The following is a 12624-nucleotide window of genomic DNA, read 5'->3' as shown; positions in this document are numbered from 1 at the left end:
AGGTGAAAAGTCCAAGTGGCTCTCCAATGTCCCCAGGGACCAAAGCACTGCTGGTTCTTCCAGGTAGTTCTCTTCCTAACTGTGTGATCAAGGACCGATTTAGACCTGCCACCACGGTGGAATGCAATTAACCACCTGACAGAATAGAAATCCAACAGTGCTCCAGGGCCCGAGGACCAGATTTGAGGATCACTGGTCTAAAGCCTGCCTATGTAATTGGCAGAGACATTGTAATAAGTAGGGATCATCTCCCCCTAATCTGTCACAGCCCAGCACTTCCACTCACACTCCCTTTCACGCTTGGCTGCTGCACCATCCAGCCTGTGGAGCGTCTAAACATATCAGACCCCCTCATGCCCCCCAGTAGAGGTTTCACTGTGGTAGCCAAAATCGCAATTCCGAATTTGCAAATTTAAAAACGGGTGATACCGTTCTCGTTAACACCCTGCCAGTTAGGTCTCTCTGATGGCACTTAATTGCTGGGTTTAGTACGCTGCTAAATAATTTAATAGAAAACAAGTCATAAGCAGCTCTGGTGGCTTCACTCCTGGCAGCAGTGATAAATTAAATTGGTACTTTCAGCTGAGCACTCAGGCAAAACCAAACCACAATCAAAAGGTGTGTCATATTAACGCTACCATTTACCTGTATATATTTTCTACTTAAGTCATTAAGTCATTTTTATTTAACTTGTTGTTATTGTATATTTCAAAGCTAAATCCACCTTGTCCACCAGAAGCTCAAATGCTGCATTGTGGGTCCATCTAATGAAATGATCATGATCATTTTTCAAGTAAAACAAAAGTGACTTTGATTTGTAAGCTCAGTGTGGCACCAGTGCCCTCTGCTGGTCTCGTCCAATCTTTGAGTTGGTGACAAGTTCAAAATACAGCTGACCATAATAGAGTTTTTAAAAGAATGAAAAGACCACGTTGTTGTAAAGTCCAAAATACAGTTTTGTCATTAACATATTCTCTCTCTCCTCTCATGTCATAATAAAATCCCAAATTCCCCCAAAATATAATCTTTATGGATAAATCTTAACAGCAACATTTTACTCTTCATCACTATCATATTACACTGTCATTTTGTAAAAATCTATTTACAGTTGCATAAATGTTGAGGTTAACATGGTCAAGGTTTGCATCAGAAAGGCACTTTTAAGACAGAAAAAGGTGCCACAAAAGAGAACCATACTCAATATGCCCTCGTGTCCACGTGGGTTTTTAGTTTTTTGTTTGAGGTTTGTAAGGAAAGACATCCTCGTCTTGATTTTGTGTAAAATGATTTGACATATGGCTGTAGCTAAAAGGCACTGGTTTTTAATGTTTTTCCTCTCCAGGGTATTTTCAGGCATATTCGTCTATAAACACATAAACTGCACAGGCATCTGCTTCACTGTATACTTTATATAATGTTTAGTTCCACACTGGTCAGATGCAGTCTCGAGTTGGTCGATCTCCTCTCACCAGCGGTTACTCTGCAGCAACTTCTAGATCCACAATTCTTGGCAGTCGACCACTAGCACCACCTTCCAAGTAGCCAGGCTTCACTGCAGGTGTATCTGAGAGCCTCCTCTTGCTCTTGTTCAGGTCTGTATTGATAGATAATCAAGGTTATTATTTTCCCCAAGGAGAAAAGGGCCACCTATTTCTTTAACAGACAACGTAGACCTAAATCCCGCAACCTTACCTGAAATTGCCAATAACATCTTGCGTCTGGCTCCAAATGTAGAGACTCCGACTTCTTTCAGATCATCATCAGACAGAGTGAGGAAAGTCTGGTAGTCGATCTGGATGAGTACAGATAGCAGTTGCATCATGATGGTCATTCATAATGCATAATGCTTTTGACAGGGGCACAAGAGTGTGTTTGTCTGTGTATCAGTGTGTTTAAAGCTCGCCCATGCAGCTTTAAAAGCAGCATGTTGAGTGTGTAAGCGATAAGTTCACACTCACAAAATGGCATTCTCCAGGTGTTTACCTCTTGTTGTTCAAACATATCGATGTATTTGATCAGGCCGAGTTGGCTGAACAGGTCAGGTAGGTCATCTGTCATTTGGGGAGATGGACTCCTCTGACTACAGGAGAACGCCCTCCTCAATGAGCACACGTCTTCAAAGTAGCTGCTGCTGCACGGGAAGCTATCCGCTGGTAAGGTCAAAATAGGATACAAGAAAGTGTTGTCAACCTTGTCAGCCCAAAAAAGACAACAGGTGTTTGAAACTTACAGGGTTTGTCATTTCTGCCTCTATTCATTGCTGATACAAATGCAGGGAAGGAGGAGGTGGATGAGGAGAAAGTAGACGGGGGTGAGGAGGGGGAGGAGGAGGAGGACGATGATGAGGAGGAGGAAGAGGCAAGCAGGGATGAAGGTGTGGATCCACGTCTGTCCCTCCAATTCTCTGAGTCACTCCCGTTACATTTTTTCCCTGTCTGAGCAGCCCATGACTGGAAGGAGACAGAGAGAAATTGTGATGGCATTAAATATTAATTAGACATGTTTCTTTCATCTGTGAACATTTTACTCAACAGAAACTCCAACACGTTCCTTCCTCTGCCTTTTTCTTTACTACAGGTCATGAGAAGAACCTTTACAAGTTATTACAAGTTCTCTTGCGTGTCAAAGGTTTCAGTAGAAATGATATGCACAGATACAAAACTTTAATAATACCAGCAATTAATCATGTATCTAAACTAGCTCATTTGTTCTCTCGCTGCAAATGAATAATGCAGTGGGCTTAGCAAGGGCTTCTTCTGAGTAGCCCAGGTCTCTGCAGAAAATTGAACTTGAATCCTTCTTGCTCTTATTAACCTAAGTGGGTCTCCTTTTCCATGACTGGATACTGAGCAGAGACTGGCCACACAGGAGGCTTTTAAAGAGCAGGGGAGATGAGCTGAAACAGCTCAGGTAAACAGGCTGCAGAGGAGTGGCTTTGTTGACCAAAGCGACGGTAACAGACCCCAGGTAATTGAGCGTACAAACTGGCAGTGCTCACCACACGGTGAGATAAAAGCTTCAGACTGTTAGAGGGCAATGCCAGTAAATGAGGTTATGTTTGTGGGGCACAGTGGAGGTGGTTGTTTCACAGCACAGCAATACAACACAGCTTTAGTAGCTCGAAAGAATTCAGCAAGTATGTAAATCAGTGCCAGCAACTGAAGCTTGAATAAATGTTAAAAATTAGGCTAATATATTAATATTGGCATGAAACTCATTGTACTTGTTGCTGGCTGCTGCTGCTGCTCAAGTACGGTTTGTAGCTCCGGCGGCTGATGTTCCGGAGCTCTTTGACAGCCTCGGCGGGCATGGACTTGGAAAACCCAAGGCCGCTCCAAGTGTCCGTAGGTGTCCGGAGCTCAGTGACCACAGGCTTTCTCTGCATGGCTGCCAGACAATATACAAAGACACAGAAAAGAAAAACACAGATTTAAACATGCTTTTAAAGCTTGTTTCGCTTCTTGCAGCAGCAGAAACAGCAGTTATAAACAACAACACCGACATCATGTTATAAAGTTGAACATACTAATCCAATATTCATTATCTTTTCAGTTCTGTGTGACTGTCCACTAACTCTAGAGGAAGATATCTGATACTTAAATGTTTGAATGCTATATTATGTTCAACAGCCAGTCACTAACTTTGTCTGTCTACTATTTGGTGCTGAGCCAGCAGTCTGTAGTTGTATTTTAGAGATCTTTTAGTAAAATGAGCTTCATGCTAATGAGAGGAGAATGAGTGAAACAAAACAGTAAGGTTGAAGGTCATGATACCAAACAGTAAGCTAAATGATGAAGCAGATGGTAAATGTAGATTTGGTGATTGTTTTTCATTACATATCACACCTTTGATATAAACGTAGTTCTGCCATACAAACAAACTGGCTGTAACAGTTTTAAGGGTAAAGATTTGAATCTGTACAAAGAAATAAATTTAACATGCAGTGATTTCAAATTCACATTAATACTCTCTGTAGCATGCTCATAACTAAAACTTGTCCCTTGTAAAAATGCAATTCTGGTTTTCCACATCTCCTCTGAATATTATGATTTGGACAAGTTGAGTTCAGGTGTTAAATGATGAATCACACAAACAGTGCTTGTCCTTGCCAGCATGTGGCACACTTAATAAAAATCTAATTACAAAGACTGTGATAGATATTGTGCACAGACTCAAGGGACAAACAAGTGACCCTAGGCCCTTTTTGGCACCAGAACTGGATGCATATGTGAATGTGTGATAAAAACTGTTACATCACTTCACAAAGAGTGCAATATCAACAGGATTATTACTGGTGCGCTGTCATTTATGGACGTATGTGTGTGTGTGTTTATGTGAGTAAATGTCCCATTCATATACTGGCATATGGGTGTCTTAATGACTGTGAGGCAGATGGCCCATTCAAACTGTTAATTCATAATCCCATAAAGCAACACTGAGGGAATTTAGTAGCATTTGGCTGCAGATCTTCCCAGTGTCTCTCATTCTGCATGATGGATGAGGTACTGTTTCCTGTGTGCGTATCTCCATGCATGTGCGCATGAGAGAAGCACACACAAAAGTGTATGGATGCACGTGTGTGTTGGCTGTATTGTGTGTCTGTCTCATGTGAATTAAGTGGGAGTGCCAGTGCTCCTCTATTATAACTTTGGCATGGTGCAGCATACAAACAGGTCCCCTTCATCAGTGAACTTGGCAGTGAGCCCCCTCCATCAAATCTCTGCGTCTGCTCGGATATTAATGTGTTGCCACACAAATAAACTAAAAGAGCTACTTCATCCACATAATAATATGACATCAAATTATTTCATACCAAAAATATTGCCACAATGTGTTGACTTTGACAGAAAGCTATAAATTCCTTTGATTTAGTGTTGCTTTAGGAAATAAGTTAAAACAGCCAGTAAACATCTTGTTGGTATAAAGCTGATTTCTCTAGAAATGTGTTTAAAATATTTATCCACTATATACAGCAACTATAGATCAATTTTGTTTTAAATGCTTGGATAGCTGTACCCCAATTGTTGCTGCAGAAGCTCCTGAAACCACAGAAACACAGGAAGAAATATTAAACATTTGGGAACACTAACCTCTGGTTGCCAGGAGTTTCTTCTTCTCATAGTCATAATCCTACAAAGCACAAACAGGAAATAGAGTAGGTAAATAATGCATGAAATTGAATTTAGTTTTTTTTCTCTAGTTACTGAGGAGCAGCAGGAGGGACCTAATTTACAGCGGGAACAAACTCACAGGAAACAACACTTCCTGCTGCTGTGGTGGTAAACCAACACAGAAATCAATTCTCAAAATCAAATCTTCTCAGGGTCAGGGACACGCAAATCAATGGGTTATATAATACCACAAATACATTTTTCCTGCTGTTTTCAATCTAACTTGTCATCTGCATTTGGCATGAAATGAACAGATGTTCACTCTGTGCTAGTAATTAACTCGAAAACACTATTACGCCTTCAGTGTCCTTTTGAAAATTAGACATATGGTACTTGACTGTCTCATCCCCTGTGAATAAGTTGTTTCTAGATAAGACTATCCGTGGCTGCAGTGTATCATTTAGTGAAAGCAGACCAAAAAAAAGAGAGAGCTGCAATCATGAAGTTTTTTTTTCTCACCTCAGCCTTGGATGAGTCAGTGCCAACATCCTGAGCCAGCGCTACCTCTCTCCTCAGGCTGTTCCTGCGCTCACTCCTCCCTCCCTCAATCTCTGCGTTCAGCACTCTGGCACATTCAGGAGACACACACACACACACACATACACACACACACACACACACACACATAGAGACAAAGTTAGATTAAACTGTAATGGCAATGTGCAACATTGCAAAGCATATCAATTCTTTAATTCCCCAGAGCAACAGGAGTAATGCTATAGGAGGATTTCAAAATGGTATAAACTTGTTTGGTATCAAGGGAAAGATGTTCTATTAAAACAACACAGCATTACAAACTGTGGCAATATTATATGAAACCACAAAATACAGAAAAAGAGGGAATAAGAGACTCAGTAAAAAACAAAATATAGATGAAGGGAACAAGCTTCACAGATTTTCTTTTTAAGATTTACAGATTCTCCACAAACATTTGTCCCCACATGGTCAACCATTGATTCTTCAGTTATGGCTTTGTATCTGAAGGTTACAATTACCCTCACAATTAACAAAAACAAGTGTACAAATCTGTGCATGCTCACCTGTATGTTAATGCCTGCCCTGTTGAATGGCGTCTGCCCTGGCCAAACACCTTGGCAATTTCAGGACCCTGGAGACTCCCCCTGCGACCCATCAGTCCAACCCTGCTCAACCCTGTGTTCACTGAATCACACATCTCGCACAATGAAGTCACCACCACCTCTGATTGGCCACACTGATCATCATTTTCTAGGATCTGAAGAAGATTTCAGTGCTTAGTTTGGTTTTCTCTGTAGGAGAGTACAGCAGTTAGATACTGACAAACCTTCTCCAGAGGCTGACTGTCTGTTCCCTTCAGTCCTGTCCTTCCTTCGTCAGTAGGAGGGGTGAGGCCTGGTGGAGGTGAGGGACGGGGCTTAATACCAGTCAGCTCCTCTGGAGTGGAAGCTGCTACAGTTCCTGATCAAAATGAAAGGCACTTGATGTAGTGAGAAAAATAATCATACTAGACCTTATCGAAATATAGACAACATAATGCAGACACATGTAGACACATGAAGTAGTTGCCATGATTTGACTTCAGATGAGTTACTGTTGCTATTTTGGTTTTGTAATATCCCTGTTTTAGACAGCTTACATTACAGTGTTCCTCTTTTACCTAAAGCTACAATATGCAATTGTGGAAGTCAAGCTAGCTGAAGCAAGTGACTCAAAATCAATCCAACCAGGGCATCAAATGTTGATGTTGTATCAAAGCCCATGGTGTCTCGTAGATAGACACAAGGTATCTTATTGCACCAGCATGTAACATGCAGGTTTTGAACTTCTGTGATTGGTTAGAAGGGTGAGTCTCACTAAGAAATCTTTAGATAGGAATATCCATATTATATCATATAAACATATTTCAAATGATTCTGATGGTATAACTGCTTTATTGCCAGTCAATAAATATGTGTGCAGTCTATATTCTGCTTTTAGCCCATGTATCCATCTCCAGGTTGTGTCTGTTGAAGGGAGTGGGTAGAATAGAAGATTTTTAGGTTAATTTAGAAACCTTTTCATCAGTTTCACCACACACTATAAAACTACACAATACACAACAACAAATCTATCAATAAAAACATGGGATTTTTACTTAAGAGCATAAAATCTAATGGGTAATGGGTAAAAAATAAAGGGAAAGACACACTGCTTTAAGCAACTTCTTGTGGGAAACTGGATGTACTGTCTCCCATAGTGTCTTTTAGCCAAGGCTGATAAGTTGAATTTCCATGGCATTTACTTACACACATCCTCACCTTGCTCAGAGAGACGAAGCTGCTGCAGCAACATGTTGAGCCAGTAGTTAGTCAGCCCGCTGCCAGCTAGCATAGAGTCAGGGTTCATCCCAGTTACCTTGGCATTCTCACAGGAATTCAGCCCCAGGAGCAGACTGCGGGCTTCATAAATACAGGAGATGTTCCTTTCCAGACCTTTCACCACCACCGACTGATAAATACCAATACATAGTTTGACATCAGTATTCAACTCACCATAGTGTGTGAGATTGTGGTTGAGAGTAGTTTCACATTCAAAATAAACTGAAAATTCAAAAACAATTTCAAGAGACATTTCCTTTTTAATCCAGTGTGTGTAAAAATGAGAAATCACAAACTCTACAGGTTTGTCTTAGATTAAAACTGAAATTGAAAAGATGAGACAGTTCCTTTTAGATTGTGACTCAAGCAATAAGAATGTAGCAAAGCCACAGGGAGAAAACTGTACCTTGCTGGTCTGTTTGACTTTGGGCTTGACACTAATGAAGACTCCCAGGTTTTGCATCATCTGAGCCAACTTATAAGGATCTGCCTCCCCATCTTCACGCATGTCAAACATCAAACACACAGGCAGACAGTCCTAGATGTGTACAAAGAAAATACAGACAGAACCCCACAACAAACAAAACAAACACATGCACCTGTTACCTTTCAGAAGGGCTCTTTCAATTCTCCCTGAGCAAAAACAAAACAGTCTGAATTCACTGTACCATGAGCTGCTGACGAGCCAGGCACACTCCATCGGGGCTGCCCTGGATGAGGAGTGAGGAAGGGATTTGTGGAGCACTGAGATCCGGTAAGATGATCTGCGTCTGGGTCTGGTGCATGACACTCAGGAAGTGAGCTCCATTCTGGCCTAACAGGAAGAGATGCTGCTGAGAGGTGACATCCAGTTGGCTGCTCACTATGCCACCTGTGACCTCTGACCCAAGCAGTAGCTCCATCAGGATGCAGGTCGCTTTCTGTCCGATGATATTCACATTCATGACAAATGATATTACATATGCTAATTTGCATTATTCTGATGCACATTACCTGCAGACTACATTAAAATTCTCTCTAAAATGTGTCATGCTAACCTTGACGGCAGCCACTTTGCCCTGCAGGCCCCAGACAGTGCAGCAGCTTCCATAAAAGGGGTTCTGTACCTGAGGCTGGGGTGGAACAGCCCTGAAGCTCACACTGATCCCCAGAGTCTCTGCTACCTGCTGGATGACTGGGGAGCCTGCATCTGGCAGAGGCTGGGGTACCAGACTGACAGGCAAGTCAAAGGTCAAGGATAATGGCTGCAGGTCCTAAGATGAGGAGAGGAAGGATGTGATGAAGAGGAGACACAGAGAAGAGTGGGAAATGAAGAGATAGGAAACAAAAACAGAGACAGCAGGCAGATGGCATTTTAACAAATATACCTGTCTCCTGAGTGTAAGCCATTCTATTAATCACTCTATTGATCTCGGTGGCTGACGGGAGAAAAGAAATTGAAAGAAATTGAAATCTCTCCTGGGTAGTACATTGACCACTCACTCTAATCCTCCTCCTGGCTTCCTCCACGCCTTCTATGGGCCCAGCGATGGACACCTGGCAAAAGTTGAAAAAAATGTTCAGGGCAATAGTTAGTGGCTCGTTAAAACACCACTGTACATTGGAAAGCTGGTTACCTGGTTGCTTTTGTCACCGATAACATTGTGGCGATTGGAGTCAGGAAAATGGATGTGACAAGATGTGACCTCCATTACTTTTTTGATATTTCCACCACCTTTCCCAATCACATGGGAATGCTCAGTGTAGGCCACATCCATCTTTAGAGTCACCTTGTTCACCTGGATTGTATACATGTTATATGCTATCATTTGTCACTTTAAATATAGTTGCATTCACAGCAGCAAATGCAATGTTAGAAATTGTATATTGATGTCATTGTTAGAAAAATTATGAGCAGCAGGTGTTAGAGCCCTCACCCTTGTTTCCAGCACTTCTAATATTTTCTTTTTGGCTTCCAAAACATTTGCTTTCTTGCCTTCCACCTTCACATGTGGATCTAGATGAAAATCAGACGTCAGTTTTAATGACATACATTTGAGTTTGTTACAGTAAATGGGTAACAATGAATACTGAACACAGAAAAGATCCTAAGATCACTGAAACCGCCTGACAGAAATGTCAAGTTTTTGTTACCTTTCTTTGACTTTGCTCCAATCTTAAGCTTGGATGGCCATTTCACCTGAGTGTCGGTTTCTCTCATCACCTGTGCCAGCGCAGACAATAGCAGAGAGTGAGAGACAAAGACTGAGCTGTCATTGGAGGCTGTAAACAGAAATACACCCACACAAATCCCAGCAGACACATACAGACACACAGCAGATCTCTGCCCATCTAAGAATACAAAGCATCATTTGCATTTCAAAGGCTGCAATTATCACCTCGATAAAACCAGTAATCACTGAATATGGAGTATGGAACAAATGATAAAACAGCAGCAGGGATGTTCTCGCTGATCTGCAAGTGACATTTAACCAGGAGGCTTAATGCCTGATTATAGCTTATTTCATCTATTGGTTTTATGAATAAACAGTTTCACACATGTGGATGTTTACTTACTCTCTCAAAAAACTCCTCGCCTGTCTCACTATCTCTGTGCTTTGGCTCTGAAAGAACAAATAAACGAGCATTACAAAATTCCTGCAGTGGGATTTGTCCCCTTATGTTGGTAAGCAGCACCGTATTCCTCTGTTTACAGCACAGCGTTGCTCAATATTAGGCATGTGTGTGAAGTCAACATTTAAATGTTTATTTGGCTGAAATTTGCCAAGCAACTGGAACAAGAGGTTGCCAGGAACATGAACAATTTCAAAAGGCCATCGCTTCACTGTGACATTTACAGGGTACAGAGGGGGACCCAGGAGCACCCTGACCCCCCTTCATCACTATGGGTTACACTGCTGGGAGCTGAGGAATGGGAAAAGAACAGTATGGGGTGGAGAGAGAAGGTGGTGGCTTGAGGGGCAATCATAAATTAGCCCAGAAAACAATGCTTTTTATGACGCAAAGACTTTCCACCAAAAATTAAATAACACCTACCAAATCAAGAAGAAAAAAAAGCACAGACTTTTCCTCAGCTGGTCAGAGAAAAGTTGCAAGTTCAGCCAGACAGATTATTGCCAAATGGGATGAGGTGCGAAATTTAATGCCTGACTGAACGCTGCTCAAACAGACACAAAAGCAGAGTCCCAGCTGCACGCAGTTATCAGAGCCGAACTCACTCAAACACTTTTCTGCGCGAGGACAAACAGACAAACATCAGCCTCTATCTACAGCAGAAAGAGTTTCCCTGGCTACACAGGAGAGGCATTTGTCTTAAACCTGACAAGCAGCAATAAGTAACATTGTCAGTAATAATGCCAGTTACCTCTGCTTCCCAGACAGGAATGACAATAAAAGAGAAGGCTTCTGAATGGAATAAAGTGCTGAAGGTCATTAATCACAAAGATGCAGCAACAGGAGTTTAATGAATGGCTGTTATACTGATGGTGGCCCTGAAAAACATACAGGGTCAGGTAGCTAATAAGGACTGTGAAGAGGAGCACACAGGGATGTCATGACACAGTAGTTAGAGAGACAATCAGCTGATAACATTTCCAGCAGGGAATCAGGTTGTTTGGATGCAGAGTACTGACTATATTATGAACATCTCAGCTTACTCACCATACAACAAGTTCTCCAGCTTCTTCCTGTCAATCCTGAACCTTTCTTCCACCCACTCCGGGTCCAAGCGTTGCGCTTGTGTAATCTCGTGCCCCAACATGGAGCTTCCTCCCCCTTCCCTCTCTTCCTCATGTTCTTTTTCTTCCCTGTCATGATGAGGCTCGCTGGACTCAGGATTTGCTACTGAGCCGGGTTCTACACTAGTTTCCAAGTCAGGCTGCTGGGGTGCTGTGGCGGCCAGAACTGGAGAGCTCTCCTCAGTGGTAGTGGTGGCCATAGCAGGACTGAGCCCTCGTCAGGCTTTGTGTGTTTGGGTGTGTATTGGTGTGTGTGAGAGAAGATGTGTGTGTGTGTGTGTGTGTGTGATAGAGAGAGGATGTGTGTGACCAAGGAGACCGACAGAGAGTGAAAAAAGGGGAGAGAGGGGCAAGAGACAGCCCCTCTCTCCCCTTTTCTTTAAATTCCCCGCCCCCCTCACTTAATTTAGTACACAAATCTGAATGTTTCTCTCTGCCTCCAACTTGTTTGAGGCCAGAATGATATGCTGCCATGGCCTTGCACAGCACAGATTCACAAGAAGAGACACTTCTTTACTGAGACACACACCACTTTTCCTTCTTCTTTATCTGAAAGGCTCCAGACAGAAAAAACATAATCTACAACTTTGACCGAGGATCACTCTGTTCTCAACAAATCCTCTCTAATCCCCAGTTCAACTTCACAGATTACATGGATATATAGTCAAGGCCTATGATAAGACAAGATATTACATCTCTCCAAAACACACACGCACACACATTCTTCAAACCATCCTTACACCAGCACACACAGCTAATAAAATAAACACTTCTTCCAGTTGGGTTCCACTGCACGTCCGTCCACGTGCGCCCTCCCTCCCCTCTCTCCGAATGAGACATACAAGGGTTTGAGATTCCAGAGGTTGGGGAGAGGAGGGCTGGAGGGGAGCTTGCAACAATGCTTGTAATAAAAAAGAAGAATTGCTCTAAAGTGTTGGGAAGATCCTTTAAATGAGTAAAATTATCAATAGGAAAATGTAAACATTACTCCACCATCAGGAAAATCTAAATATTACCTCAAGAAATGTTTAAAACTCTTATCAGTTAGTCGTTTCATAATTTTAGTTGGCACTGAGAAAGTCATAAGCTACAATTAAAGACACAGAAAAAGGGGGGAATTATATTGCTTGGGAATTATTGAGTCCCCTCTCTGCTTTAAATTTCTCAAAGTTGATAAGTCAAGTACAGACTGAAAAATGTGTAAAAACAAGCTGCTCAATTAATCAGATCTAGTGGGACATCATTTAAAGCTCAGTTCAGTGTTTTCCATGTTGCCCAAACAAATCTGGCCCCAGGCAAATCAGCAAACATTATTTGGCAGAGTAGAGATTTTACTAATGTTACAAACTCCTTCAGGCTAGACTTATTTTCCCGAGGAGG

General features: G+C 42.0%; 1 protein-coding gene across 1 annotated transcript; it reads right to left on the bottom strand.

The window, feature by feature from the left end:
* Positions 1-1306: 1306 nt before the first annotated feature.
* Positions 1307-11569, bottom strand: bicc2 (bicaudal C homolog 2). The gene is made up of 19 exons (XM_067519384.1): positions 11168-11569; positions 10064-10110; positions 9641-9710; positions 9424-9503; positions 9124-9285; positions 8990-9043; positions 8545-8760; positions 8176-8427; positions 7914-8045; positions 7448-7637; positions 6475-6608; positions 6212-6405; positions 5631-5736; positions 5091-5130; positions 3224-3387; positions 2231-2450; positions 1984-2150; positions 1693-1792; positions 1307-1594 (listed from the first exon to the last, which is right to left on the bottom strand). The coding sequence occupies exons 1-19, from the start codon at positions 11442-11444 to the stop codon at positions 1476-1478; spliced, it is 2724 nt and encodes a 907-aa protein (XP_067375485.1). The 5' UTR covers positions 11445-11569; the 3' UTR covers positions 1307-1475.
* Between the last annotated feature and the right edge of the window lie 1055 nt (positions 11570-12624).

The sequence above is a fragment of the Channa argus genome, chromosome 10, assembly GCF_033026475.1.
Source record: "Channa argus isolate prfri chromosome 10, Channa argus male v1.0, whole genome shotgun sequence".
Classification (NCBI taxonomy): Eukaryota; Metazoa; Chordata; class Actinopteri; order Anabantiformes; family Channidae; genus Channa; species Channa argus.
Note: the sequence above shows the minus strand (reverse complement) of the source record. Positions and strands in the feature narration are given on the sequence as shown.

Coding starts and splice junctions, on each gene's coding strand:
- bicc2 (XM_067519384.1), bottom strand. CDS start 11,444: ATGGCCACCACTACCACTGAGGAGAGCTCTCCAGTTCTGGCCGCCACA. Junction 8,428..8,544: donor GCAAAGTGGCTGCCGTCAAG/GTTAGCATGACA, acceptor ATCATCGGACAG/AAAGCGACCTGCATCCTGAT. Junction 6,406..6,474: donor ACAGTCAGCCTCTGGAGAAG/GTTTGTCAGTAT, acceptor AATCTTCTTCAG/ATCCTAGAAAATGATGATCA.